Genomic DNA, 23,729 nt, shown 5'->3' on the forward strand with positions numbered 1-23,729 from the left:
CTGAGCATAAATGGGAAATCTTTACAGTGGTATCTACGAAACAATTAGAATGAAACTAAGCTGAAGCCATCCACCTGTCACCTACATCCATGCTGAGATTGTCCAAGGATGTATTATCTACATATATTGCAAAAGCTGTAAACCTATCCCTCCCATAGGGCTCCTCCCCACTTCATTGAAACAAGCTGCAGTGACACCTATACAAAAAAAGACCCTTGCTGATCCATTAGACTTCACTAATTTCCGTCCTGTCTCACTCTTCTTTCGATACTATTCTACGTGGGTTTGACTCCAGCACTGATATATTCTCATACTCCTCCTTGATATAACAGTCACCTCTGATACTTTGGATCACAATATTCTCCTCAAGAGTCTACAATTCATTGGGATAACTGGAACAATCTACAGTTGGTTTTTGTCATATTTAGCTGAGAGATCCCAGCAAATAAAAATTGGTTCACAATACTCAGTTCGTATTGCAGTATCTTCTGGCATCCCACAGGCTCTACCCTTTCTGCCACCCTCTTTAGTGTTTATCCCCCCCCCCCCCCCCCCCCCCCAATCAGTTTTTGGCCTATCTAGGTGTAAACTACCAAATTTATGCTGATATCCAATTTTTCATCCTATATAAATCATTCTGGTCTGATATGCTTGCTCTGGTTTTACTATAAGAACATGTCATACAGGGTCAGTCCAAGGGTCCATCAAGCCCAGCATCCTGTTTCCAACAGTGGCCAATCCAGGTCATAAGAACCTGGCAAGTACCCAAAAACTAAGTCTATTCCATGTTACTGTTGCTAGTAATAGAAGTAGCTAATTTCTAAGTCAACTTGATTAATAGCAGGTAATGGACTTCTCCACCAAGAACTTATCCAAACTTTTTTTTAAACCCAACTACACTAACTGCACTAACCACATCCCCTGGCAACAAATTCTAGAGTTTAATTCTGCACTGAATGAAAAAGAACTTTCTCCGATTAGTCTTAAATGTTCTACTTGCTAACTTCATGGAGTGCTCCCTGGTCCTTCTATTATCCAAAAGTGTAAATAACCGATTCGCATCTACCCGTTCTAGACCTCTCATGATTTTAAACACATCTATCATATCCCCTCTGAGCCGTCTCGTCTCCAAGCTGAACAGTCCTAACATCTTTAGTCTTTCCTCATAGGGGCGCTGTTCCATCCCCTTTATCATTTTGGTCACCCTTCTCTGTATCTTCTCCATCGCAACTATATCTTTTTTGAGATGCGGCGACCAGAATATAGTACACAGTATTCAAGGTGTGGTCTCACCATGGAGCGATATAGAGGCATTATGACATTTTCCTTTTTTTCACCATTCCCTTCCTAATAATTCCTAACATTCTGTTTGCTTTTTTGATTGCCGCAGCACACTGAGCCGACGATTTCAATGTATTATCCACCATGACGCCTAGATCTCTTTCCTAGGTGGTAGCTCCTAATATGGAACCTAACATCGTGGGTTCCATATTAGGAGCTACCACCTAGGAAAGCATGGGTTATTTTTCCCTATATGCATCACCTTGCACTTATCCACATTAAATTTCATCTGCCATTTGGATGCCCAATTTTCCAGTCTCACAAGGTCCTCCTGCAATGCAATTTATCACAATCTGGTTTTGATTTAACTACTCTGAACAATTTTGTATCATCTACAAATTTGATTACCTCACTTGTCGTATTTCTTTCCAGATCATTTATAAATATATTGAAAAGTAAGGGTCCCAATACAGATCACTGAGGCACTCCACTGCCTACCCCCCTCCACTGAGAAAATTGTCCATTTAATCCTACTCTCTGTTTCCTGTCTTTTAGCCAGTTTGTAATCCACAAAAGGACATCGCCACCTATCCCACGACTTTTTACTTTTCCTAGAAACCTCTCATGAGGACCTTTGTCAAATGCCTTTTGAAAATCATACACTACATCTACTGGTTCACCTTTATCTACATGTTTATTAACCCCTTCAAAAAAAGTGAAGCAGATTTGTGAGCGATGAAAAATAATTATATCTAGCAGGTAAAGTGTATACACATCTTGGAGAGAAAACATAAAACTGAGCAAGCTCACAAGGGCAAACATAAGAGCCACATTTATACTGATCTAATGGCTCTAAAGGAGATTGTAATGATGCCAGTAATAACAAGTGGTTCTAAATTTGTTAGATGAAAATGGTTGCCACCTGATCCACGAGATCTATTCATTACTGTATTTGAGAAGTTGGTATTGCAGGACTTTGCCGTGTTAGAGCTATCAGGTCAACTTTGTCAATTCAGTCTCACTAGGGCAGAACGCCTGTGTATTAACAGTCTTAGAATTGATCCGTTGATTCTCATCAAAAGCAGTGGGATAATGGTCTTGGATAGACCACATCAAATCCAACGGTAACTGGTGCAATTTTCTATCCAATACCAAACATGAACCTTCTACGCAGTCTCAAATTCATTTTGTAGGACCTCTAAACTTGATGAGTTTGTCAATCATTCAAACTCATACTTGGGTGAAATGGACCAGTTACTTTATTTATTAATCAAACACCTATTTATTAATTATCTCATTTTTTTAGACCCAACTGGGGTCGTTTTCAATAAAAATTGTGCAGCAATGCATAAACTGAACCAAGTCAAAATATGCTGATACAAATATTCTATGTTTAGAAACTCTTCAAAAACTTTGTAGAAACTCTGTCTTTAGACACTCATAAACCCCTCAAGGGTAATATGAAGAAATACTCATCTGAATCCTTCAAAGCAAATCCTTCCTTCATCTAAATTGGTCAGCAGTACGTTCTGAAAAATGTCCCGACACAATCGTGTTTCGGACCACAGCGGGTCCTGTTTCATATGTTGTGGATAGACCACAACATATGAACCTAAAAACATAAGATAAGCCATACAGGGTCAGACCAAGCATCCATCAAACCCAGCATAGTTTCCAACTGTGGCCAATCCAGGTTACAAGTACCTGACACATTAAATAGATCTCAAACTACTATTCCTTATTGATCAATTGTAGTTTATGAATTTTTCCTCTTGGAACTCATCTAAACCTTTTTTTAAACCCAGTTACACTAATTGCCTTAATCACATTCTCTGGCAATTCCAGAGCCTAACTATGCGCTGAGTGAAAAAGAATTTTCTTTGATTTGTTTTAAATGAGCTACTTCTTAATTTCATGGAGCACCTTAGTCCTTCTGTTATCTGAGAGAATAAATAACTGATTTATATTAACCTGTTCAAGTCTTTTCATGTTTTTGTAGACCTCTAGCATATCCCCCCTCAGTTGTCTCTTCTCTTAACTTGAACAGTCCTAACTTCAAAAGCCTTTCTTCATAGGGGAGCCATTCCATGCTCATCATTTTGGTTGCTCTTTCTCCAGTGCAATTATATCCTTTTTGAAATGTGACAACCAGAATTGCACACAGTATTCAAGGAGTGGCTCACCATGGAGCGATTATAGAGGCATTATGACATCCACCATTTTATTTGCCATTCCCTTCCTAATAATTACCAACATTGTTTGCTTTTTTGAATGCTACAGCACACTGAGCCAACTATTTCAATGTATTATCTACTATGACACCTAGATCTCTTTCCTGGGTGGTAACTCCTAAGATAGAACATAATATTGTGTAACTACAGCAAGGGTTATTATTCCCTGTATGCATTACCGTGCATTTGTCCACGTTAAATTTCATCTGCTATTTGTAACCCAATCTTCCAGTCTCATAAGGTCCTCCTGCAATTTATCACAATCCACTTGAGATTTAACTGTTCTGCATAATTTTGTGTCATCTGCAGATATGATCACCTCTCTTGTCATAGCCCTTTCCAGATCATTTAGATATATATATATATAATAAAAATGACCGGTCCAAGTACAGATCCTTGAGGCACTCCGTGTTTTACCTTTTTCCACTGTGAAAACAGACCATTTAATCCTACTGTTTCTTGTCTTTTTAACCAGTTTGCAATCCACAAAAGGACATCACCTCCTATCCCATGACTTTTTAGTTTTCTTAGAAGTATCTCATGAGGGACTTTGTTGAATGCCTTCTGAAAATCCAAATACACCACATCTACTGGTTCACCTTTGTCCACATGTTTATTCACCCCTTCAAAAAAAATATAGGAGGTTTGTGAGGCAAGCCTTCCCTTGGGTAAATCTATGCTGGTTATGTCCCATTAAACCATGTATATCTAAATGTTTAGTGACTTTATTCTTTATGATTGTTTCCAAGATTTTTCCCGGCACTGAAGTCAGGCTCACCGGTCTATAGTTTCCCGGATCACCCCTGGAGCCCTTTTTAAATATCGGGGTTACATTAGCCACCTTCCAGTCTTCTGGTATAACAGATGTTTTTAATGATAGGTTACAAATTAAATGTAATAGTTTTGAAATTTCATTTTTTAGTTCTTTCAGAGCCCTGAGATGTTTTCCATCCGGTCCAGGTGATTTACTACACTTCAGTTTGTCAATCTGGCCTACCATATCTTCCAGGTTTACCATGATTTGGTTCAGTTCATCTGAAAAGTCACCCTTGAAAACCATCTCTGGAATGGGTATTTCCCCAACATCCTCTTCAGTATAGACCGAAATAAAGAATTTGCTTAGTCTTACCATGATGACCTTATCTTCCCTAAGTGCCCTTTTAATCCCTCGATCATCTAATGGTCCAACCAACTCCCTTGCAGGCTTTCTGCTTCAGATATATTTAAAAATTTTTTTATTGAGTTTTTGACTCTGTGTCCAACTTCTTTTCACATTTTCTTAGCCTGTCTTATCAATGTCTTATATTTAACTTACCTATGCTTTATGCTATTTTCTTCTGATGGATCCTTCTTCCAATTTTTGAATGAAGATCTTTTGGATAAAATAGCCTTTCACCTCACTTTTTAGCCATGCCAGCAATCATTTGACCTTCCTTCTACCTTTCTTAATGCTTAGAATACATCTGGACTGCGCTTCTAAGATAGTTTTTATTTTTTTATTTTATTTTTTTTTTAACAGTGTTCATGCCTGCTGCACCTTTCAGTTGTGTTTTTTTTTTTTCTTTGTGTGTGTTTTTTTTTTTTAACTATTTTTCTCATTTTATCAAAGTTTCCATTTTGAAAATTTAGTGCCAGAGCTGTGGATTTACTTACTGTGCCCCTTCCAGTCATTAATTCAAATTGGATCATATTATGATCACTATTGCCAAGTGACCTCACCACTGTTAGCTCTGTCATCAAATCCTGTGGCTGAAGCACATCGCCAGCTAAGTGATTTAGATTTTTACCATTCCTTATCTGATGATCCCGCTGCTGGTATTCAAATTGAAATTTTTGGAATCGTACAGAAAGAAGTATAGTTAAAATTGATAGTTAATAGGGTGATTTTTGTATGAACTATATTTCATCACGCCAGCATTATATTTGGTTCCAAAGATACAAAAATCTGTTCCCTTTCCCGGTGATCAGTAGTCTCTGGATTGGGTTCATTATTTGAACCCATATCCAAGTACATTGATGGCTTTTTACAACCTTATGTATCAAACATTTTGTATTATGTTAAGAACACTTCAGATTCTATTAGACTGTTGTCCTAGATCCAATATCTGCAGTCTGGCTAGTAACGGCTGACATTTCTGCCTTATGCACTAATATACCACATGATGCAGGAGTAACAATCATTGAGGGATGCATTGGGGCAGGTTCAGTTATCTAAACCGAAAAATAAAAATTGGTTCTTACCAGCTAATTGTCATTCCTGTAGTACCACAGATGAGTCCAGGTTCCTGGGTTTTGTCTCCTTGCCAGCAGATGGAGATAGAGAACATTTTACTGACACTGTACATAATGCAGTGTGCCACTTGCAGTCCCTCAGTATTGACCTGTACCCAAGCCAAGATGACAGCAACAACCATACATTTGTAAGCAAACTCCCTCCCCTCCAACGAACCAGAAGAAGGTAAAGTTGCCCAAAAATAAAACCAATGGTAAACTTATTTCCCAAATTTAACATAAGTGATCAGCATTGAAAACCTCCAACTCCGCACTATATATAAAGCTGATCAGATCTGGGAAGCATGGTTGATGTGGCCACTCTGGAGCTACCAGGATCAAGTTGCCCAGATGTTTCTCTATCTGCCGTAATTCCTTGTCCACCAGAGGCCATGGAGGGAAGACAAATCCCTCGTGTTCACGGCAGCACCAGAGCTCTGGTTTCCTTTTGGACCGTGTTCTGTTCAGCAGCTGTAAAACTGTGACCCTTTGGTCAGGATATCCCTATCTTCCATGATTAAAAGATATCACTGCCTCCAACAGCTCCCATTCCTCAGGGTCTAAGTTTCTGACTCAGAAAATCCGCCTGAACATGGTTCACTTTGGCAATGTGAGATGACACCAGCTGCTCCAAGTGCTGCTCTGCCTTGAGAATCAACTCCTGGACCTATTGAGCCATTGCCTGATTCTTGCTTCCACTTTGACGGTTGATGCAGGCCACCATCGTCGCATTGTTTGATAGGTCCATACTGGATTGCTGTGTAACCTTGACAGACAGGCAAGCAATGCGAAATGAGGCCGCCTGTTTCGACTACTGTCCCTGCGCCGATTGATCTTGCCATACCACCCTCCATCCATAGAGGCTTGCAGTGGTGGTGACTGTTACCCAATTTGGAACCTCCAGTTCTGCACCATGCTTGAGATTTATGAAATTTCTGCAGTTTCTCTCTGTGAGAAACATTCTCTCTCCAGCGTGTCAGACTGAGCTCCCAGATACTCCAGAGTTTGAAAGAGGACTAAATGGCTCGTTGCTAGTTTAACCACCCATCCTAGAAATTTCAAGCGCATTGGTACCTTTTGTACTGATTGTCAACAGAGATCCTCTGATTTTGCACGAATAAGCTAGTCCAGATACGGATGCACCAGCACACCCTCCTTTTGCAATGTGGCCGCCCCAACCACTTTCACCTTGGTGAAGATATGTGGAGCTATCGCTAGCTGAAGGGAAGGGCTTGAAACCAAAAATGTTCCCTTAGACCATGAACCTCAGGAATCTCTGGTGCTCCGGCCAGGTGTGGAAACTGGGAACTTTGAGGACCACATTTACCTTCTTTATATCCAATAGCTTTTTAATTGGATACAGGGGGAAAGAAACAGGACACTTAACTTAAAATTGACCTCCAGTCACACTTACTGTGTTCAGGTTCTGAGCCAACAAACTCAACATCTATATGAAAAAAAGAAACAAATCTGAGCAGAGTCCGAAGTGGCTCTCAATGATATGAACATTACCAGAGCCGCCTCCCTGCTGCATTTGCCCGAACATCAATCCTTACATAGTAGGTTGCTTCGCCTTTGCTGGGCATGCCTGCAGAAAGGTCTGTAGGCCCTGGAAACATTACACCCAGGAAAAGGAGGTTGCATCTATTCTGTAGTCCATACGCCCAAACTTCCTCTCTCTCCCGGGGTTGCTTCTGCCCTCGGGAACAAGGGAGGAAGAGAACTGACCATTGCCTCACCTCCCACTCCATTCCCCTCTAGAGAAACCATAGGCCGAGGGGATGTCCTAACAAGCAAAAGCTGTAGTAGTCAAATCGCTTTGTGCATCTAAACAGCACTGACACAAACAGAGAGTGAGGACTGAATTGCTATCAGATGTCAGGTCTCACAGATGGCAAGGTGCTTGGACCTGTTCATCCCCGGTGCCTAGCTCTCCTGAACTTCGGATCTAGGCGGCCTCCTGCGCGCTCACCAATATCACCCGGGTGTATATGCATACCCCTCCAGGACATGTGCAAATACACGCTCGACTAAGGCACAGTCGTACATGTGCAAATACGCACTCGTATAGTCAGTGGTCATATGCGCACAAGTACCTGTGCAAATAACGTGCTCAAGTATCTGCATAAATACATGCTCAAGTACCTGTGCAAATATGCGCTCAAATCTAGACCGCGGCCTTACGCGCAAAAGGTCCCTATGCATGCAACCACCTTATGGTGAGAATGCACGCACACGCCTACGCATGCAGGAAAAGAACCGCTGTCACGGCCTGAATGCACCTTCAGTGTGTTTAGGCCCGGATCCGTTCAACATGCAGCACTGTAAATCATCAAAGCCCTGAAGAGCTTCTCAACAACTCAGGCCTCTTGACCGGCTAAGATTCCCTGGAGACTGGGACCGAGAGTCAGCATCCCCCGCTGCCTGTTCCACTAAACAAGCTTTGTGCATAAGCGCATTTAAAACCGGCAGAAGACCTCTACCAGAATCAGAGATGACTCCTCTGTGCAAGTGCCTCTGCACCTCCATGGTGCAGGGATCTGCTGGTGATAGTTAAGAAGGGGATTCCTCTGTCTCTCCCATAGACACTGCTAGGGAATCGAAAATGGCTGCCATTTCCACACTGATGGGGAAAGTCTCAGCGCTAGACCCAGTCACCCGCAAGGCTTGTTCTACCAGTGCAGCCATGCTCTAGGCAGACCCTCAAAATCTATGCCGCTTTTTTTGCACGTGCACACTGTTCCTCCTTGCACCCGTGACATCACCACCACCACCACCACCTCAATGGCAAGCAGTGGAGCAGTCCCTTAGCACCATGGAGCCAACACCCGATCTCCTCCACAGGCAGAGAAGCTGCTGGAAAACCCATCACTGAGCTTCCTGAACTAAGGTAGCTCTCTCCCCCCTCCCCCTCCCCACCTCTTTGCCGGAATCCCTGTGCTGCACAAATTCCTCTATCTAGTTCCCTGTTTTATATTATTTCTTCACTCTCTGAGAACAAATAGACACATAGAAACCAATACTTTCTTTTGGTGCAGAGGTTCCAGTTCCAGGAGCGCAGGCCACTTGGCAAATCAGAGAAAGCCAGTCTACTGGCTATAATCAGTCTCCTTTCGCCAAACTTTAGCAGCCCAGCCAGTGAATCTAGGGCCCTTAGTTGAGAGTGTGGGAACAATTTTAACACTGCAGTGTTGCATATTGTAGTGTATATGTGTTTGTGTTGTGTAATGTGTATGTGGGTATTCGTTTATAAATCATAAGTTAAATTAATTTGGACACTTTTTTTAATTGTTAAGGAAGGATGCTGTCAGAGTGATCTAGGCAGAGTTGGTGGGAGTCAAATGGTCCTCATCTGCTGTATATGTGTGATTATGTTCTCCTGAGGGATAGGGAGTCAATTCTAGGACTTGAGTTTTTTTTTGGTTTTTTTTTCTGCATTCTGGGCCCCCTTTGCCTTTTCTTTTAAAGGCAAAAAAGTTAGCTTGTTTAAGCATATGTTTTAAAACATCTGGCCCAAGAAATTGGCTGAGTTCCACCAGATTTTCCGTGAGATGCTGCTGGTATATGTTAGCCACATCTGTAGCCCATTGAGTCTGGTGTCAGCAGAGGGGGTATGTTAGAGGGTTCCTCACAGGACCAGAACTGAGTTCATTCCAGAGAAAGCTCAAATCTCCTTTCTAACTTTCTGCATTGTTTGAACCCTAAGGATAAAGTGGACGCAGCAGTGCAGGAGCTCCTTCAACTGAAGGCACAGTACAAGTCTTTGACGGGAACCGAGTACAGACCCGTCTCTGGCACTGGTTCGGAAGACAAAAGCAAGATGACAAAGGAAAATGAAAATAAGTCGGAAAAGCAGAATAAGCCCCAGAAACAGACTGAGGGGCAGAAGAAGAAAGAGGGCCAAAAAGATCAAGGCAGTGATGTGACTTCTAGTGGGGCAGGAGATGGGCAAGGGCCTAAAAAACAGACCAGGTAAAAAAAAATAAAAAAAAATGGATTGGAACAAAAACCTGCATGATTGATTTATATCACAAACCATTGAAGTGCTTTACTGGGCGTAGATCCACCTGCAGATTTTGGATAATGGCCTATAGTGACTACTTAGATTTACTTAGACATGTAGGGGGCTATACTTAAGTTTTTATGCAGGCAAATGCAGTTTGAATGTTGTCTCTTCCCACCTCCTCCCCCACGTGTGCTGTGGGGGAAACAGGTCTGAGGAGTGAACGTGTACGTGGAGGTTTCATTTTAAATCACCTCAAGGCAGATGTAAATTATGAAGGTACAAAAGTACTTGGGTTCTTCTGCTGGCCCGCTTTTTTTTTTTTTTTTTTTAAGGGAAACTGCAGGGAATTTGCCTTTGAAAAGGAGCTTACGGTATGCAAGCTCCCCAGGGAATTTCGTTATTGCCCTTCTAGTGTACTTTAGCATTCTGCCCTGTAGCTGTTCTTATATAGAACCATTGCATCTGTTTGCTAGTTAGTCTAGGGGTGCTGAAACGGTCCTCGGGCCACCCCCCAGCTAGTCTGGTTTCCAGGATATCCCTAATGAATATGCATGAGAAATGTTTGTGTGTGTGTGTATATATATGTATATACACACACACACACACACACATACATAAACATTTCTCATGCATATTCATTAGGGATATCCTGGAAACCAGACTAGCTGGGGGGTGGCCCGAGGACCGTTTGCATATTTGTTAGAGAGATCCTGAAAACCTGACTGGCTGGGGGGAAGGGGGTGAGTACCCTTGTCAGTGGATGAGAAGAAGTACCAAAATTCAATCTTAGTCATTGGGACCCCCAGGATTTTTTTTTTTTTTTTTTTATAATTGACAATTTTTATTTGTGTAAAACAGAAAATACACTACATTGTCAACGGATAGAACTAAAACAGATAAAGTTAAGGGTTACATAAAGAGGTACAACACTTCAAATATCTTTGATCATACTCGCTATTAAAGTGAACCAGACTATAGAAACTAAACAGCCGAAGCATGCCACCCTCACAATGCAACCCCCCCCCCCCAAAGCCCTGCACTCCCCCCTTTCCCCCGTCCCCTAACAACTTTCCCCCCTCACCCTGAACCTCTCCGTGTCTATCCCTCCCGGCTCCCCCTAAGCTAGTTCCCATACCCACCCATTCTTAACCCATGAGGGAGGGGAAATCAGGTGCACCTCCCCAGGCCGTTTTATTCCTGAATAAAAAAACTTCATATGGGCCCAAATCCTATAAAACTTAGGAATTGCATCCCTTCGAATCGCAGTCAAATATTCCATCCGATATATATGCTGCAATTTTGCCAATAACTGGGGACGGCTCAGTACATTAATGAACGTCCATTGAGCCTCCACCAGCATGCACACGGCTGTAGTCACATGCACGAACAATGTCTGCTGCTCCTTCGTACAGTCCGCATGTGGTATCCCCAGTAGCCAGAGCTCAGGACTTCTTTCTTTTTGATGTAAGACCTGATTGATAGTCAGAGGTATGATGATGAGGAAGAATAAAGACATTGAGAACCTGCTAGCTGTTTTCTTAGTTACGAGTTAACTCAGTATTAATCATATATCATTTATTTAGAGACTTTATTTTTTTTGTGGCCTGGCAGTTTCCTTTGGCTCCTTTGGGCATCTAGCTCAATTGAAACTGACCTTTACTGACTTACAGTGCCATGAGCCTTCACAACTACCCAGGATTTCCCTTCCTATTTTTGTATCTTCTCTGCTTAGTCCGGCCATTGCAGTGGTAGTCCCCCAGCCAGGAGCTACATACTGCTGTTCCCTACAGAACCCATTGAGCATGGGACCCTGTGTGATGACCGAGGACCTCTCCTCCCAGGGTCTGTAAACACTACATCCTCTGCAGAAGTCTGGCCCAAGAATCAAAACCAGATCTTCCACATGGAAGTGCTTAGCACCTGGCACTGAACCACCACCCTGACTTATTTGAAATGCTGAAAATATAATCTGGGAAGTTGGGTGCCTATACTGCCCTGAGGTTATTCTCTTGCTACTGGCAAATTTCAGTTTTGATGTTAAGTAGAAGGCGTAGCTGCTTTTGAGAAAATTAGTGTTGATATATTCTCTGTGGACAAGCAGGACAGTAATCAGCCTCATACGTTGGCGACATCCTCTGACAGTGCACAGATGGAAAAGTTCCTCAGAGCCCAGAAAATCAGAGGAGGTTTTCTGAACATGCACAGGTTTTCCTGTGCAGCCACTGCCACACAAGTATCTTCAGTCTTTTTCTTCTTCCTGTGTGAAAGGATGCTTTTTTGCTCTCCTTAAGTCACTAATTGAATATTTTTTGCTCTCGTGTTCTTCTTGTGAAGGAGCATATAGAGGAAGCCCTCAGAATAGTGTGAATGACCAGTTCCAGCTGTCTGGTCCCGGTCCGCCTTAAGACAGAGCTTTATGGGCTACCCGGTGGCTCCCAGAGCAGGATATAATGTAGATTTGGAGAGGAGCAGGAGAGAGGCCCGGGAACCTGAAAGGAAGACAGTAATCGTGAGCAGAGAGAGGAGGCAGTCCTTGGAAAGTAAGAGTTTTAAATGTTTGTGGTTGTGAGAGGCTATGCAAAATGTTGAAGACTTGAAGCACTGTAAATGAAAAGCACTGAGAAAAACCTTGACTGCTCATGTGTTGTGCCACATTTCTTTAATGTTTTTCTTCCATTATTGATGTAATCTTCAGGTTTTTTTTTTCTTTTGTAAGTCGCCAACAAAAAAAAAAGACTTTTTGTTTATTTAGAATTTTCCCTATCTTTGTGATGGTGGACAGAAAACAGCTTCAAAAGATCTCCTTTTTGTTTCTACAGTACAACTTTATCAGATCAGGATGACCACTGTGTTGGCTAATTAGAAGGACTGTTGCATGATCTTAATTGCTCTGCCTGTTCCCAAGTGTCTTCCAGGGCCAGAAGATCCAGAACTTATACACTCAAAGAATTTGAGTTCTCCTCAGTCCTTCAGATCAATGAATAAGTAACCATTACTAGTTGAGAAACCAAAATCAAAAAAGGCAGAGTCCTCTCATGCCCAGTGCCATGACTTGGAGAAGTCTCAGCACAGGTGCCAGTCCCCCTGCTCCTGAAAAGGGAGAGAAAATGGTGCTCTTTGACACTGAAGCATTCAGAAGCTAAATAGGCCCTAGGGGCACAGATTGCACATCAGCAGCACATAAAAAAGCACCTGTGATGCCATCATTCCTTACTGCAGAATTTTTACTGGTTCAGTTGACAGAGACATCATCAACTTGGTATCTCAGCACAGAGATACAAATATTAGCTCTGATCAACTGAAAAAATCAGTTTATTCCAAATATACTTCTGTTAAATGATCTATGCCCATTCTAGTTCCAGAATCAGGTAGTTCGTCTACTGGGATTCCTCCTTACTAACCGGTACCCATCATTTCTTTGTCAGGAAAATGTAGCTTGACTTTGCCCAAAACTGTTTTACCAGTATACCAAATTCTTCATTTCCTCTATCACAATTACAGCTGATCTCCCATTTTGGTGTCCATGGCTCCAAAATCTGAAACTCAGTTCACTATTCCACCATATCAAGTCAGGCAAGAAATCCTGCAAACTGAATTAGAGTCTCACCTTCGTACAAAGATAAGAGAACCTTCAAAGAACTACCTATAGTATTTGACTCTCAAGAAGAATCACAAACATCATACAATTATCTGTCATACCAGACTGAGGATGGAGAACCCACTAGTCTCCCATTGGATCCCTCGCCACAGCCTCCCAGAAGTACATTTCCACATAAGGAAATGTACTTCTCTTCCTCTAAGCCAAGTTCTTATCACCTTGTTATATGTAACTGCCTTTTCAGCACCATTGTTATTGTTATGTTTACTTTGCACCCCTGTTTTATGTGAACCAGCATGATGTGACTGCTGTCTCGAATGCCGGTATATAAAAAATCTAAATAAATAAATAAATAAGGATATCTCTCTTGTTTTTGTCCAGAAAATGGCAAAAATTCCTTCTGCTTTACAGGAGGCAGAACAGAGAGAAGATATATTTACTATTCTAAAATACAGTGAAGCCCCAAAACCAGTAGTGGCTGTTCAGATTTATAAGAGTATTAAAGAAACCCCAGTCCAGAATGTGGCAAACCACCTTGTCTACATTACCAGTAACAAAAAAAAAAAAATTTGGATCTCAAAGTTTTATCTTGTCCCAGTCATAAAAAGGTACAACTGTCTCATAAATCTGTAATAGTGAAATCAGCCTTGAAAAGAGCAGAGAGGTCCAAAATGCATTCTGATACTCCTCGGGGGAAAGGTGCAAAGTTACAAGAAATGGTTCAGCAGCTTCCTTTAGACACCAAGGATCATTGCTCTCCTGTGCTGCAAGAAGTGGAGGAATGTGAAAAGCATCTAAATCAATCAGTTTGATTCTTATAATATTTCCTCCAGAATGTCTGCAGTTGCCATTAGAGCTAGAAAGCTAACATGGGATGTGGACTTTGGGTTTTCATGAATTTGTTCACAAGAAACTTGTTCCATGTACAGGGGATAATCTTTTTGGAGTCAAGGTAAAAAAAAAAAAAAAAGACCTCATTAAAGGTCACTGTTTCACTCTGCTTACCCTGTAAGCAGCTACTGCTGAGCAGCCATCTATAAGCAGACAAGGTCAACCTCAGCATTACAGAAGGCAGTAATACTATTCACGAAGAAAATGCAAAGCTTACTATTTTCAGCAGAGCAGAAAAGCATAGCCCAAAATTCCAACAAAGCCAAAATCTAACCCTGCCTTTTGACTTCAGTATAAAAAAAGACTTTTCTGTTAGATTTAAACTGCCTTCCAGTGGGAGGAAGGCTTCAATGGTTCAGCTCACTATGATGTTTGATAACCACAGACTTCCATATTAAAGACCATACAGCAGGGGAACTGCTTGAATTTAAAGTCTTCTCCCCCAAATGCAGAACAGCTCCAGCAAGAGCTGTCAGCTCTCCTCACTGCAAATATGGTGAAAACAGTCCCAATACTACAAAGGAACATAGGATTTTATTCCAAATATTTCATGCTTCCAAAGAAAACCATGGTCTCTGTTCTATCTTGGACATGAGATCTCAGCTAACTCCTGAAGAAAGAAAATTACCTCTTTAGGGAGACACTGTCATCATTTGGCAATCAATGACTGGCTAACCACTGTAGATCTCCAGAATGTCTTCATGCATATCCTGATTCATGAAGCTCACTGGAAAGTTTTCTGTTTCACCATAACCAATGAACATTATCAATAGAGTTTTCCCTTTTGGCCTCTCCACAGCAGTGGTTGCAGCTTATCTAAGGAAGAGCACTGTATGTTTTTCTATACTTGGATAATTGACTCATATCCAGCTTTAAGAAGTTTGTTCCGCTATACTTCATACAGTGAAGTATGGCGGAACTCTAGGATGCAATATCAATTGTTTAAAATCCAATTTACAACTGACTCATATAATAGACTTCATAGGAGTTTGCTTCGATACCATACAAGGGTAGACAACTCTTCTTCAGTAGAGGGCAAACAAATTAACCAAGATAATTCCAATCCTTTCACATCAGAAATAGGTTTCTTTCTACTTCTTCATGAATTTGTAGGGATCCCTTTTGCACATAAGACAGATGCGGTATCCCCTGACGTTTCAATGAGACGAACAGCTACAACCACTTTTACCACAAGGTGAATATATTCAGTGTTCTCATTCATTCTCTCTTGCTGGACAGATTCTGCAAATCTATTTTTTTTTCACCAACCTCAAAGTCAAATTACCATGACAATAGATGCTTCCAATTAAGGGTGGGGAGCTTATCTAAACAGCCTTTGTTCTTAAGGAATTTGGTCTCCACTAAAAAGATTACTCCACATAAATCACTTTAGTGTTGAGGGCAGACATCAGTGCTTTAAAGGAATTAGGTTCTTTGCTAAAAGGAAAAGTGGTGTTGATCCAAATAGAGAACATTACTATCTGATTGTCTGTCAGCAAATGAGGGACAGGCTTGTAAAGTCTTCACCAAGAAAGCCTGCGAGATATGGAAGTGGGCAGTTTCCTAAAGGAAGCATCTGGTAGTGGTCTGTGTCCCTGGAATCCAAAACTAGATAAGACACACTGAGTTGCCAGCTGCAACCACTCGAGTGGTCCTTGGACCATCACGTAGCATGGGAACTGTTTCAACTTTGGGGTACTCTGCAGATATATCTCTTTGCACCACTGCTAAACAGCAAAATTCCCATCTTCTGCTTCAAGAGGCCAGCAAGGAACAGTTTTTTCAGTACCTTGGAATTGGGGGCTTCTTTATGCCTTCCCTTTGATTCCACTTACAACCAAAACAATTTAATAGTTAAGAAAGGAAAAGTGTAATAGCTCCTTCTGGTTTCCATGGCTTCATCACTTCAGCAGCCTGAATATTTCCATCCCTGATCACTCAATGCAGCAGGAATCTTCTTCATCCCCAGCCTTCAGTCTTTAGTTGTGACAACATGGATTTTGAGTCAATCAGTCTCTTCTTTGCAGATGCCTGCTAAAGTGAGTAAGGTTATTCTTATATCAAGAAAATGTTCGACCAGAAGATCTTACAACTTTAAGTGGATAAGATGTTCTGCCTGTTTCTCAGTAGTCAATCAAGACACTTTTAAGTATACTGTTCCCCTCTTCCTTCAATAGCTTTGAAGCCTATCTGACGCAGGATTAAAAATGAACTCTTGAGTTCATCTTTGTGATATAGGAGCATGCCACCGAAATTCAGGAGGAATCCCTATTTCTCTGCAACCTACAGTTTTTGAGATTCATAAGTCTTAGGTTAAATATCCTCCTATTCCTTTACATCTAAATACAGCTCTCACTCGGCTCATGAAATTGCCATTTGAGTCTCTAGCAACAGCAGAATTAAAATTCCTTTCTTGGAAGGTTTTGCTTTTCATACTTCTAACGTCTATCCACAGAGTAAAAGAGTTACAAATGCTAGTCTCATACTGTCCACATAGCCAAATTTTCCATAAGAATACATTTGAAAACTCGTCTTAAATTTCTACCAAAAGTGGTCTCTCAGTTTCATTTAAATTAATCATCATTTAAATCAATATTTCCAACATCTTTTCCCAGACCACACACTAGTAAAGGCAAACAGGTCTTTCAGACATTGGACTGCAGAAAAGCTTTCTTGTTCTGTTTGGAGAGAACAAAGTTGTACAGAAAGTCTTCACAACTATTCATCATTTTCAACCCAGTCAAACAGGGTTATTCAGTTACAAAAAACTTTCCACATGGATTTCTGACTGCATTTCTTATTGTTATAATCAGTCAAAACAGCAGCTTCAAAGTAAGGTGAAAGGCCATCAAGTCAGGGCTACAGCAGCTTTCTTAACTCATCTTCACTTTGTCTTATCTCCATGCCTTCACTACTCATTAATGCTTAGAAACGTTTCATGTCAAGACAATAGTTTTGGCCAAGCAGTTCTCAAAAGCTTATTTAATTCCTTCAACTCTCCTTCTAGAACATACTTACATTCAGCCCTCAGCTTGAGAGTCCCCACTTATGTGGCTTATTGTCCCGCTTGTCCATGTAAAAAGCAAAGATACTCACCTTAGATGGCAGGACAGATCAACCACAAAATCCTCCCTTCCTTCCCTTAGATTTGAAGGTTAGCTTACTATCAAGACTGAGGAGTCTTGGGCAGCAGCAGCTGCACATGTTCAGAAAACCTTCTTGGGTTTTCTGAACGTGAGCGAGCTTTTCCATCTTAGCGTTATTGGATCACGTCATATACTCATGGAGCTAATTTCTCCTGCTGTGTATGGAAAACACCTCTTACAGACAAGCAGCCTTGCTCGTCATTTGAGCCTTTTTTAACTTTATATTTTGACATTTTTGTGAGTATTTCTGATTCAGTAATACCTCATCTGGATTTCCATAAGATGCTTCTGTTTGGCCATGCTATACTAAGGGATGGCCTGGTAAGAAGAGGTATTCAGAGAGCACTTTTTTTTTTTTTTTTTAAATAATCTGAGATGCTCTGGTTAGCACCTTCTTTTCGGCAAGCTCACAAAGTTGATCTTCTGAATGAGAAGGCAAGGACTGGGCTCCATGCAGCCTGCGGGAAGGCCTTTCGACATGGAGGCCACACAGCCACTTGTTGTATTATTATAAAATACTTTGCATATATGAATCACCTTCATCTTTATTCAAATTTTCCATATGGAACCAAACAGGCAGTCCAAATCGTTGTATGGCAAAATAATTACCCAGCAAATAGGTTTTGGCTCAGCTGAGGTTCCCATTTTAAATTGGTTATGCAGCTACCTCTTCAGCAGAGTGTGGCTGCCAGTGTTTGGAGTCTGACTTGTGTGCTAACTTCCAAAGAGATGCAGGGAGAAGGGAAAATGGCATACTTAATACAATTACTTGGTTACAGTGAGGCAAGCAGGACCTAGGACTCCTCATAACTGAGCATTTTATTTATTTTATTTATTTGTGTTTTTCTATACCGGCATTCACGGGAGTACGTATCATGTCGGTTTACATAAAACAAGGGGTGATCAATACATTATAACTACATAACTAAAACATAAGAGTATACATTACAGGAGTATAAACAAGTGCACGGAAGAGAAAGTTACAATAAAACAGGGGTTATTCTAACTGGGATTAGAGTTAAAGGAAAGATAAACAAGTTTAACAAGAAGTAAAACATTGTAGTGATTGGTTTGTAGTGTTTGTATAGCATTAGACTATACTTCCTCCTCAGTGACCCCCATGGGTAATGTACCTGCATGAAATTTGCCTTGAGCTACCAATGAAAATGTGTAAGCTTAAGACAGTGTTTGCCAACCCCTGTGCCATGGCATTCTGGTCTGCCATGGAAAAGTCATCACTTCCTGATGCTCTGATCTCAGCAGCTCTCATTAACTAAAAACACCAGCGATGACGCTTAAATGTGCAGAAGCGCCTTTCTGAGCACACTGTAGTAGTGCATGCCTCCTCTTCCTAGGGAATAGCATGAATCCCAGCGTGTGGGAGTTAATAGGCAGCATTCAGGACACAGATAAGCCGGGTCCCACTTTGTGCAGTATACACATTACACACAGCCCCTCCTCTGTTTCCCTATCCTGAACATCCTCCCTTGAATCCTTCCAGCCTCTGTCTTAGTGAAACAGTACACTGAACACTGGATGGTGACTCCCCTCTGAGTATTGGTGGCAGCATCAGTGGAGGAGCCCTGGCAGCCATATGTAGCAGCCAAGGTAACTGAGACAGCTGCCTGCACTACACTGCAGATTTATGCTTTCTTCTGCATGCAGAGGGAGCTGGAGTCCACTACACTGCAGATTTATGCTTTATTCTGCATGCAGAGGGAGCTGGAGTCCAGGACTGTTCACAGCAAGGAACTGAAGAGGCAGGGTAGAGAGAGCAGTCCGTGTGTTGAGGAGCTAAGAGTAGGGAAGGAGTAGGAGTCTGTAGGCAGTGAGAAGCAAAGGGAGCAGAGCATCTGCAGGATGAGAAGTTGGAGCAGGTGAGAATAAAGAAAATGAAGTAAAAGCATAAAAAGGAGAGAGTAAGAGGCCCCCAAGGTGAGACTCCTCTTTGCATAGTGCCCAGGGCCAAATTGTGGATGAAGCCCAAGGAGCTGTTACTGAAAAATGTGCTGAAGCTGTGGATAAACCCACACTGCAACTTGGACTCCATCCCCCAGTGCCAAAGGAGCCATTCAGATGGGGGGGAAGGGCTGAAGGAACAAATTCAGCAGCATATGAATCCTGCCCGTGTCCGCACTGCCTGCTCCATGAAAGCTGATGTGCCACGTAACATTTTTGTCAATGTGGGAGTGCCTTGGGCCTGAAAAGTTTGAGAATCACTGACTTAAGAGAACTAGCGCAGCCTAATTGTTGGTCTTTGACATGCACCATTACTTAAGGGTAAATTAATAATAGGACATCTATCAAACGTATGTGCCTGGTATTCAAACGCAACATATCTGCGTGGTCTGTGCTTGGAGATCAGGTTAGCATGCCCAAAAAATTACACATGTGCTTTAAGCCATCTCAAATGAAGGTGCAACAGGCATGTTTTTCAACCATGCCTCCAAATGCCTGTCCCCCAGAATACCTCTTTGTAACAGGGCTGAATGTGCGCATGTAGTTAGGTGGATTCAGCCAGTCTGAACGCATAACCCCTGCTTCTACCCACGTAAAGCCTTTGAAAATGTAGCTTTGAGATTGAGTGGGAGAAGTCTCTGTAAACATTGCGCTGTTCCGTGATTCTCCTATGTGATCTTTAAATGGCATAAACTATGCATCTCTTACGGCTCTAGGTTGGGTCTAGAGGCTAAGAAAGAAGAAAATCTTGCAGACTGGTATTCTCAGGTGAGTTGCACATATTTCGCTTTCTTTGTATCTCTCATCTGCTTACTGATCAAAGCTTTTTTTAACATTTTTTTTTATTTGTTTGTTTGGCTGTGACCTTTCTTTCTTTGTTTTGTCATTGGAGCCCTGTTTTAGTCTATTTTAGGATTAAGACGTCTGGCTTGTGCTGCTCACTGTCGAAGTGTTGATGTAAAAATGCTGCCAACAGTCTATTGGGGGGGGGGGGCAAAAAATTAGCTCCAAAATTTGAGGATTTTCAGAGATCAGATTATTTTTTGCTTGATGATAAGAGCCCTCAGCATCAAACTGGACAATTTTTAGTTTTATAAATTGCGGTATCCACAAGATCTGCAAATTTAAAAATAAAAAAGGTGGTGGAAAAACTGTGGAGTCCGCTTCCTGGACTTTAAAGAGCTAGGCATTCGTTTTGGACTTGCGCAAAGCAGTAAACTGTGCTTGTGTAAAATAGACTTCGATGTGTGCGGCTCATTTATCTTCTTTTTGGAGCCAACAGCTTCCTCCTGCTCCTTCGGGTTTCCAGTTTAATGGGAGCCAGCTTGAGTTTATCTGCAGTGCCAGAAAAGACTTCATTCGCATCTACATGGCAAATTTCCCCCTAATTTAATGGCCCCGCCCAGTCATCGCAGCCAATAGTTCTTGGTTTGGGCCCATACACCAGGGCTCCTTCTGGAACCCTGCAATCATGGGGCCCTAAATCTGGCCATTGGGTGTCAGTTACGTGATGATTAACTTCTACCCAGGGTCAGTGAATGCTGCCATTGCCGCCCAGGATGGTGGTCATGCTGGTCATAAGGGAACCTTCTCCCTATGCCAGTCTGCTTTTCAGGGTAATCCCTAGTGAATATGAATGAGAGAAACTTTCAGATATTCAGGGTCAAGAGCCATATTGATTTATTGAGCAATATTTTGCTGATCATTAATAAGGATATCCCAAATAACTAGAGGGAGGAGAGAGGGCCTGAGGACTGAGCATACTCCTTTTCTGCTTTTGGAAGCAGAGTTCTACAAGTTGTAGTGAAATACACCTACCATGTATGCATGTTTGTCAGTTCAGATGATTTAGAATGATATATTAGCAAGAATTTCCCAGCTGTTAATGTTGAGTCTGAGTCTAACATAATTTCTGACCAATCCACCCATTCTAATTACATTACTACCTGGGAAGAGCTGTAGGCCTGGAGAGTAAGCATATTAAATAGCAGCATTAAAAACCTTCACTTTTAATATAATGTCCCATGGAACTTGTGTGAGATTGATCGCAAATCCAAAGAACCAAAATATTTGAAGATTCTCTGAATTAGAATTAACAGAGCAAGAGAACCATATAAACCCACCAAAATGAAGGTAAGGTAAAAGTCAATCTGACAGTTGCACAGAGATGGGTCCTCTTACAAGGCTAGTAAATGTTTGAAAATGGCAGTCTTTTGGGACCTCCTAGGTCCCTTTGTCAGTAACCCCATTGTAGTTTCAATAGCTTTAGTCTTTTAAAAAAAGTATTATCTCTATTTGTTGGGTTCTTTTAACTAATTAACAAATAACTTCTTTTTCTCTTGCTGTGTGTATTGTGATCCGTTAATCACAACAGTGGTGAATGCTGCCAGTGTGAACCCACGGCCGATAACCCTCATATTCTTCAATGTTAGGTGATCACGAAATCTGAAATGATTGAGTACTATGATGTGAGCGGCTGCTATGTTCTGCGCCCATGGGCTTTTTCCATCTGGGAAGCCATCAAGGATTTCTTTGATGATGGGATAAAGAAGCTAGGAGTGGAAAATTGCTACTTCCCCATGTTTGTGTCTCAGGCTGCGCTGGAAAAAGAGAAGACCCATATTGCAGACTTTGCCCCAGAAGTGAGTCTTGTAGAGTTTTCATTACTTATACAGGATTTGTTAGGTATAAGGGTCACTTTCTTGCCTTTCCTCAGTCAGCATATTTTCTGTGCATAAAAGGAAGCAGAAAGCAGTTTTTCTTCTGCCCTGCGCTTTTTCTTGCAGTGCTGGATGTTGCTTCATCTTCAGGCAGGGGAATTGGTCTGCGGTTGGAAGCCAGCTTTACCCCTACCATGGGCTCAAGGGTTTGGGCAGCTGCCTGTACGTGGATACTGTTTCGGTGAAACCAGAAGATAACCTTCATGGGCATTCCTTCTCCTGCAGCGTCTCCCAGTTCGCAAATCATCTTTGAGGTGCACGGAGATGTTTTGTGAGCAGGGAGAAGCTACGGCCACTGTTGCAGGAGGAGGAGTGAGCATGGAAGGTTTTATTTTAGAGAAAATTGCAAGCTTGTGTGCACATAGACGTCTGTGTGCTCAGTCTATGCAAAAGGCTGTGGGCACATTTGCTTACTGAATCAGGAGGTAATTTTTTTTATGCACAGGTTAAAAAAAAAATGTAATTGCGCACAATTTAATTGTGTACCTTATTACTTTAGGCCCATTGAGAGAGAGTTCAGTATCTTATCACTGAAATGTTATCTTGTACTCATCAGGCTGCTTCCCCTGGTTCTCTACCTCCAGTCTTTAGTGTTCTGCATAGTACTAGAATCTTCCTTTGATCAGGAGAGGTGGGGGTATAATCCTTTGCTAGCTTTGTAGAGAGACAGGCCACATAATTGGAAATTATGACACTGTCAAAAAGTTTTAGTTATCTGTAAACCGATACGATGTGCAAACGGCTATTGGTATATAAAAACCTATAAATAAATAAATAAACGTCTGTTAATTGGAAAATTTTGTGTTGCAAATGTTTTCTTTTGTGAGTTTTCATGATACAATAGATTTCTGAACTGATTTGACATATTATTTGACCTATGTATATTTTTAATAGAAACCCTCCCCTTCCAACCCCTATCATGTTAATTTCCCCACACTTTATCTCAAAAGATTTTCAAGTAGTCGAACTGAGATTTGATTGGCGAGGGTGGGGAAATCAGTGGTTTAAATGTTATACTGAAACAAATTCAAAACTTGAAATTGCTAAGCTTACCTAAGAACATAAGAAAATGCCATACTGGGTCAGACCAAGGGTCCATCAAGCCCAGCATCCTGTTTCCAACAGTGGCCAATCCAGGCCATAAGAACCTGGCAAGTACCCAAAAGCTAAGTATATTCCATGTTACCATTGCTAATGGCAGTGGCTATTCTCTAAGTGAACTGAATTCCAGAGTTTAATTGTGCGTTGAGTAAAAAAGAACTTTCTCCGATTAGTTTTAAATGTGCCCCATGCTAACTTCATGGAGTGCCCCCTAGTCTTTCTACTATCCGAAAGAGTAAATAACCGATTCACATCTACCCGTTCTAGACCTCTCATAATTTTAAACACCTCTATCATATCCCCCCTCAGTCGTCTCTTCTCCAAGCTGAAAAGTCCTAACCTCTTTAGTATTTCCTCATAGTGGAGTTGTTTCATTCCCCTTATCATTTTGGTAGCCCTTCTCTGTACCTTCTCCATCGCAATTATATCTTTTTTGAGATGTGGCGACCAGAATTGTACACAGTATTCAAGGTGCGGTCTCACCATGGAGCGATACAGAGGCATTATTACATTTTCCGTTTTATT

At 41.5% G+C, this 23,729-nt stretch overlaps 1 protein-coding gene across 4 annotated transcripts in view; it reads left to right on the forward strand.

Moving 5' to 3' along the window:
- Positions 1-23,729, forward strand: part of EPRS (glutamyl-prolyl-tRNA synthetase) — a 250,216-nt gene that overhangs the window by 164,415 nt on the left and 62,072 nt on the right. For all 4 annotated transcript variants that reach the window (XM_029593176.1, XM_029593177.1, XM_029593178.1 and 1 more), the window contains 3 exons: positions 9,490-9,755; positions 20,100-20,151; positions 21,816-22,025. In XM_029593176.1, coding sequence (XP_029449036.1) covers positions 9,490-9,755; positions 20,100-20,151; positions 21,816-22,025 — 528 coding nt within the window. The remainder of the gene's footprint in view (positions 1-9,489; positions 9,756-20,099; positions 20,152-21,815; positions 22,026-23,729) is intronic.

Source organism: Rhinatrema bivittatum, chromosome 3, assembly GCF_901001135.1.
Source record: "Rhinatrema bivittatum chromosome 3, aRhiBiv1.1, whole genome shotgun sequence".
In the NCBI taxonomy this organism is placed as follows: domain Eukaryota; kingdom Metazoa; phylum Chordata; class Amphibia; order Gymnophiona; family Rhinatrematidae; genus Rhinatrema; species Rhinatrema bivittatum.